Raw genomic sequence first — 7,925 nt, 5'->3', positions numbered from 1 at the left:
CAAATGAATTCGATTTTTCTGAGACGTTAGGAGGAACGTGTGTCGTAATCGGAGATGGGTAAAATGGTATTTCAAATGGCAAGTGGCAAATAGATATTCTATTTCGGATCATGCGTGTATTTTTGTAAATGAAATATTTCATTCGCTCGATATTTTTGTATTTTTGAAACTACAATATTATATAATATCATTAAGATTATATAATACTACATAATAATATTATATATATATAATAATATATAATAATAATATATAATAATATTAATAGTATTATATAATACCTAATTAATATTATTATATATATTATTATAATTATAATAATATTATACACATCGGCTGTATTTTTAAAAATACAATATTTTATTCGCTGTGCGAACATTTTTAAGACAATATATCGGATGGTATTTCGTTTGAAAAAAGAACACACTAAAGATATTTCTGCCACAGTCCGGAATATTTGATTTATTTAATATACTGTCGTCGAATAAAATGTCGTCGATCTAAACGGAACGCTCAAGAACAGAACAGAACTAGCTGACGCAGCAGGGAAATAGGATCAACCCGAAAAGCCACAGAGATCCGAAGGAAGAAGCTCGAAAGAATCTCCGGTAACACCGCAAGAAGTCAAAACATTCGTCCAAGAAAAAGAGCCTGTGGGACAAAAGCAGCTAACGCAGCGGAAAAGTAGGATCAAGCTGAAAACCCACAAATCCAAAGAAAGGAGCTCCGGTAACACCGCAAGGAGCGAAAACAGTGGTGCGAGAGGAGCAAATCGGCGAGGAGAACGAGGCTCGAAAGAAAAGGCTGAGAGGACGTGGAGGAATAAAAGGAGCTCGGGGACGACGAAGGATCGAACGAAGCGCGAAAGGGAAGCAAAGGAGTCGAGGCAAGGAAGAAGGTGGTAAAAGGAGGAGAAAAGGATGCTCCTAATTCGTAGTTCGGGGCGGGGTTCTTTCTCCCTTCCGAGAGAGGAAGACAGCAAGAGAGCAAGAGAGCAAGAGAAAAGAAGAAAGAGAGCAAGAAAGAAGGAGAAAGAGAGCAAGAGAGAGAGCGAGAGAGCAAGATAGTAAAAGAGAGAGAGAGAGAGAGAGCGAGAGAGAGAGAGAGGGGAGAGAGCCCAAGGGGGCCGGAGGGAGCGCACAAAAGCGACCCGAGGTATAAATTGGTTTGTTTGCCGCGGAGATAAAAGGGGCCGCTAAATGTTATCTTTAAGGTGTCGGATCAACGCAAATGTGGCTGAGTTACTCGTAATTATAGTATACACGGGGCTCGGCCCCCTCGTCTCTACCTGGCCGCGCCATATCGGTCGCCTCTCTCTCCGACGGGGCACCATTGGCGTAACCATTGGCCCGAGATTCTATCGGGCCGGGATCGGGCCGAGAACCGATACTTGTTTGGTTAGAGCCCGAGCATCGGGCTCTCCGCGCCTTTCGTCGATTTAAAGTGGTGGAAGGCAAGGGGATCACCATTAATTCGCGACAAGATAACCCCTGTGGCACTCTCGAGGGACCGGCAGCTGGTTAAAGTGTAATGAGCGCGCAGGAAAACCGCTCTTAAGTCATTTTCGACATCGTTTCGGGACACCGTACGGCGCAGGATCTACTTGAATTGGTTGTAATTGATTGGGCTGCACGGTGAAATCGAGGCTTGTTTATAGTCAGATTGTTTATTTTAGGATTTTTCGTTGACGGAGATTGTTTATATAAATTTTTAACGGCGTCGCAGGCGCGGAATTCGTGGAGATTGTGAATCTAGGGAATTTTGTTGATTTTTTTGTTGGATGTATTTTTATTGGCTGTATTTAAAGAGTGTTCAGAGATTTTGGTTGCTTTTTTGCGTTAGACAACTTGCTGATTATTTTGAAGGATTTTTATGCTATCACGGTGGGCAGTTTATTTGTATAAACAGTCCAAAAGGTTTTCATGGTTTTATGTCAGAAAATTTAGTGACTATCTAGAAGATCTTGTTTTTCTTACGTTGAATGTCTGTTCAGTGACCTTATAGAAAGTCTTGGGAATTTTCTATGTCACAATTTTTATTTGATGAAGCATACTGTATAGTTTTGTTCAGAAGAAAAACGTTCATCAATGCCTCTATCAATATTGATTAAAAAATTTAATGACTGTCTAGTGAGTCTAGGTACAAGATTTTGGTTATAATCATTCGGGACGATTGATTCTAGGGATTTTTGTAGCCCTTAACAGTTGTCGTCTAGTATCTAATGACAGAAGACTTAGGGAATTTCAGAGAAGAATTTTTCAGAGTTTTTTTTATTGCTGATTCAGTGTGACATTTTTTTGAAGTTCTGTAGCATGGTTAAAAAATGGAGTAAAGATGGGAGATATCGCCTGTGTATACAAATTATTGATACACTGAAGATAAAATGTAGGCACCCACACTATTTGCTGATGTAAAAGAACAAACAATAAAAAATAATAAAATGTGCAGATGTTCGAATATTTTTCAAATAGAAATATTTCTCTGCATAATATTCAAACAGCATTAAAAACTTTGCAACGTGGTAGATAAATACGTATAAATACAATAGTTACGCCAATGTCACCATAGTTCGATATGGTTCAATTTTTGTAGTAGCCACCTCAAAAATTTTGTAAAAATTGCAGTCACATTGTAGATCGTGTTTATTTGATGATTGTATTATTCTTGATTGATATTGTGTCGACGTGTTGATATTTCCGAGATATGGCAATTCCGAGACATTACGCCAATGGAAGTGCTTTTTATCTCAGTTTCCAACAAGATGGGACTCCCCGTTGGTGTGGCTTGAAACAGCCGCGCGTACAGTGGGTCCAACATTATAGCACAAAATAATAATTCATAAATTATACGCGCCGCGATCGTTTAGAGGCTTAGGTATACAGCTCACTGCACATGCAGGTGATTCCGGTGCAGGTATATCAATAAGCCTGGCTCGATGTGCAGTTGTCATACCGGGTGGCGCGGAAAGAGTAGTGCTTAAATTTTTTGCTACAACACTGGGATCTACTGTAGAATGAAAGTAAAATCGCTTCCGTTTACAAAGAACATCACATGTTGTAAAACGTCAACTACTGTACATTTATTCAAAGATACAATTTTGCGAACGAAGTTGCCTTTTGATAAATTAATTTTCTGCAATGTTATAGATTGTAAGTCATAACTTATATTATAAATTTGTCATTTGAATATCTTCTTAGAAAATTCAGAATATCTACTCGATGATTAGAGAATAATTAACTGTTTACTTTATAAAAAAATATTAAACTTAATTGTTATTAGAAATAGGAACAACAATGTTAGTTAATTACGGGAAGTGTTGCTAATGTCAGTCGCGTAAATTACTTTAGGAGAATTGGAAGAATTTATTCGAGTTTTTAACGTTATAAATTTAATGTTGTCAATTAATTAATTGAATAACATCTGCTCACCATATAGAAAATGTTGCAAAGCGTATGGTATCGCCATCTACGGTCGCAAAATTGTTTTACTATAATAACTTACAAAATTATTTACCAACTATGAATCTAAAATAATTTCTAAATATATAATTTTAAAACCTATTAATAAGTACAACATTATTTGTCACTCTAATTCATTAACTCAAAAGTAGACAACAATAAATTTTAGGAAACCAAAGAAAATTTGATTCAATCATTTTTCTAAAAATGTCAAGTTGTTTGTTAAACTCGTTCATTACGTTAATAATCATAATTTGTAATATTCAGATCATATTTTGCCTTTAACTAATTGTAAAACGATTTTATGGGACTTGTGGCGCCATCCTCGGCAGATCGCTGAAACTACTAGCCAATTAATACCATGTTTCTCTAACAGGTGGCGCCACAAGGCTGATTTCGCGGATTTTTCGTTTAGAAATCATATATCCACTGCAAAGTATAATAAATAGTAATGATAATTGAATAACGTCTATGGGAAAAGCACTATTTAATAATTAATAACATAAAAAGTGTGAAGTATTATTTTAAATTTTACTTATGCATTCGAATGGGCATACACATAAGTAACTTATTGAACAGCAATTGTTAGCAGGTATTAAATAAGATTGTGTTGCATTTCTTCAACAGTTATTTAATATGTTAATAAAAAATCACATGTACATTTCCTTTGAACATAGTCTAATCAAGATCATTGGAAAATAATCAACAAGGAGAAGACATACTTGGCAGTGTTGCCAGAAAGGACCGGAATAGGGGTGGCCCGCCCGTCGCACTTCCCCGAGATCGTCGACAAACTGCTTATTCCCCGACTTTGCCACAGATCATTGAAAAATAATGAACAAAAAGAAGACACCTCTGACTGTTGCCAGAAAGGACCGGAATAGGGGTGGCCCGCCCGTCGCAGTCACCCCGATATCGTTGGTAAGTGAAGTTGGTGGGGGACACGTTGACCTCCTGGCCAGTTCTAGTGTACACTGGCGTAGTCACGTGACAACGTGCAGATCAGCTTTTTGCTACATGGCGCATTCCCACCACTTTGGTGTTCTCCTTTCCGATATTTTCCGACAGTAGTGGGATACAAGAAGAAGTTTGGCGACGATTTTGAGGGGAGTGCGACACGCGGGACGCCCCTATGCCGCCGACTGTTGGAAATTGGAAAGACATACTGCGACGCGGCATTGCAGCGTGGTGTCCATTCTCTTGCTGTGTTTGTTACCGTTTCGCTTGTGTTTGATTTCAAGTGTTCTCTTTGTGATCTTTCCAAAGTTCTATTTTTCAATGTTGACTTCAAATATGGATTCAGGTAAGACAAATAAACAGCCAGTAAAAGTACGGACTGTACTTCTGGAAAAGACTTGTCGCCAATCGAGACGAAATTAGGAACGTGTATAGGAGAGATGGAGAGGAATTAGTAGTTCCCAAGATATTCAAAAATAACTCTGAATGCTATACATTGAAAGTAATGTATACAGGCGTAAACAGAGAATCTTCAGCAGAAGATAAAAACACGAAACCCTAAATTTGCAGTGTTGCCATTTTTTTGTTTATAAAAATTTTGACTTTTTCCTAATTCCAGCCGTAACCACATCCTTTCTAATGAAGATACTTTTCTCCCAGTTTTTTCAATTAACGGGACAGCTGGATTCATGCCAACCATGGAGACACTTTTTTTTAATGGGATTTACTGCAATGTCCTGTAGCTTATACATTTAACATTATTTTTACATGAACAAAATATTGTATACGCTAGAAATATATGTAGATATATAAATATATAAATCCCAATATAAAACAGTCTACAGTTTGTTTAAAAGAAGTTCTAAAAGAATGCTTGAAAAACGCATCTAAACTGAAATACCCTCTTAATTGGCCCCAGGTGTCTTTCGGAAGATTACCCTAAATATATAGTACTTTTTTGATAAAGTACAGTAATTTTGCATTAATAGACAGTACAAATATAAGTACTTTTTGTACTTGTGCGTCTCCTCCACCTGCCAAGAAGATATATAAGAGAAACGAGTTCAAGGATGAGTGGCTGCAAGAACCAGAATTTGCATTGTGGCTGGAAAAATGTGAGGACATTGAGAAAGCAAACTGTAGAATTTGCCAAACAGACCTAGCAGCATGTAGACGTGACCTAGTAAGGCACAAAAATACAGGAAAACATATTCAAAATGAAGAAAGTGCAAGGAACTGGACTTTAGTCTTAATAAAAGAAGGTATGAACTATACATTAACTACATAACTAAAAGAATAATTATAAGTATAAATAATTACAATTAAAGAAATATAGATATGTGTAGTATAATAGCTATTAACATTATTTTCAGAGTTTGATGTGGAAAGAGCTGAAAATTTTGAAGAAATGGTCAGAGAAGCAGAATTGAGATTATGTGTAGACATAGTAGAACATAATCGTACTTTCAATTCATTCAGTCATTACATAAAAATGTTACGCGAATCTTTCCCAGACTCAGAAATTTTAAGTAAAATTTCCTTGAAAAGGACTAAAATAAAAGCTACAATAACGAACGTGCTAAGTAAAGGAATAGTTGCAAAGCACACAGAAATTTTAGCAAATAGATACTTTTCAATTCTTATTGATGAAGGTACAGATCTCTGTGATAATAAAAATAAATGTATTTTAGTTCGTTATGCTAATGAGGGTATTATCACAACGTATTTACTAGATTATTTAAAAATTAGAGAGAACACTGCAGAGAATCTATATAAATGTTTAATGTATACGTTAGAAACGAACAATTTAAACATTAAAAATTTAGTGGGCGTTTGTATAGACAACGCGAACGTAATGTTGGGGAAACACAATTCATTTGTCTCCAGAATATTGGCAACGAATAAAGAAGTTGCCATAGTTCCATGCGCATGCCATTGTATACATTTAGCTGCATATAATGCAACAAAACGCTTGCCACAAGAAATTATTAAGGTTATTGATAGAATATATACATATTTTTCCAGAGGTCCCAAGAGAAAAGATATGCTTGAAGAAACTCGAAAACTTTTCAACATTGGGAAAGGAAAGACAATTCAGCTAAGTCCCAGTCGATGGTTGACACTGGCAGATTTAATAAACAGAATTTTAACGCAGTGGCCAGTATTAATCAGATTTATTACAGAGACTCATTTGAAAGACAAAACAGAAATAGTTAGCTACATCTTTAACACATTAAATAAGAAATTAACGAAAGCATATTTACAATTTTTAAAGTCTATTCTTACAGCAATGAACAAATTTAATCTTTTATTTGAAGGCAAAGACGTAATGATACAACAATTATTGCCCGAGTTGAAAAGATTTTTAAGATTTTTGGGATATGCGTTTTTAACAGAAAAATGTATGACAACAGCAGAGAATTTACATGCTATTGATATACATGACAACCATAACTTACTTCCTGTAGAAAATATTTTTATTCATAATGAAGCTCAAGAAACAATAGAGGCAATCAAGGAGACGAATGAAGCAAGCGATGATGAAATAAAACTATTTTATAAAAATATACAAAAATTTTATCAAACTGCATATGAAGATGTACTTGCAAGATTGCCCCTCAATGAACAATTTTTTGATGCCTTAGGATTTCTGGAACCTAAAGTTACATTAAATTTACAAATACACAAAGACCAATTGAGGCATATTTTGGAAAAATTTCCTTCGAAATTTGACAGCCATAGTGTGTATTTAGAATGGCATGAAATGGCTTCATATTTTACACACGAGGAGAAAAATGAAATAGCAGAACTGAAAGTTTGTGATTTCTGGAAGAAAATGAGCGAAATTAAAAATCCAATAGGTGAATATAGATTCCCCAACATTACCAAGTTCGCAGAGTTGTGTTTATTGATACCCCACCCAAATGGCGAAGCTGAGAGATTTTTCTCAATGATAAACAAAATAAAATCCGAAAAAAGGACTAGATTAAAATGTAAAATGATTGGTTCGTTAACTAGGGTAAAATTAGATTTAAGGGCTGAAAGAGAAACTTGCATTTCTTGGGAAGCGTCGCAAAAAACGTTAGAATTCTTTAATTGTCAAATGTACAAAAAAGAAACGATACCACAACATCTGATTGATGTCATTTTACCGGACGGAGAGGACAACGAGTCGTAATCAGACATAGATTATGACCCTGTATTTATACAGAATTAAACGAATTTCTTTATTATTAAATGTTTTAGCAGTTTATTCATTTTCACCTTCGCACGTTACAGTTGAGATCCATCGGGAATACCCAGACGATGGCGTAATCCGAGGGGTTGGTTAACGCGTATACTCGTGGGGCATAATTCCTTAGTGCGTAGTTATGCACTTGATAATCACATTTTTAAAAAAGCATTGTTTCCCCTTGATCAATAAAAAAGAAAGAAACTAAGACTCATGCGGGCTATTAGAAACGATAAATTGTGTCTGAAACCTCGAAACAAAAGATAGTGTTGCATTTT

At 35.7% G+C, this 7,925-nt stretch overlaps 1 protein-coding gene across 1 annotated transcript; it reads left to right on the top strand.

The window, feature by feature from the left end:
• Positions 1-4,430: 4,430 nt before the first annotated feature.
• Positions 4,431-7,653, top strand: LOC117226439 (uncharacterized). The gene is made up of 3 exons (XM_033480756.2): positions 4,431-4,761; positions 5,405-5,677; positions 5,789-7,653. The coding sequence occupies exons 1-3, from the start codon at positions 4,737-4,739 to the stop codon at positions 7,591-7,593; spliced, it is 2,103 nt and encodes a 700-aa protein (XP_033336647.2). The 5' UTR covers positions 4,431-4,736; the 3' UTR covers positions 7,594-7,653.
• Positions 7,654-7,925: the final 272 nt, after the last annotated feature.

This window comes from Megalopta genalis, chromosome 5 (genome assembly GCF_051020955.1).
Source record: "Megalopta genalis isolate 19385.01 chromosome 5, iyMegGena1_principal, whole genome shotgun sequence".
Taxonomy (NCBI): domain Eukaryota; kingdom Metazoa; phylum Arthropoda; class Insecta; order Hymenoptera; family Halictidae; genus Megalopta; species Megalopta genalis.
Note: the sequence above shows the minus strand (reverse complement) of the source record. Positions and strands in the feature narration are given on the sequence as shown.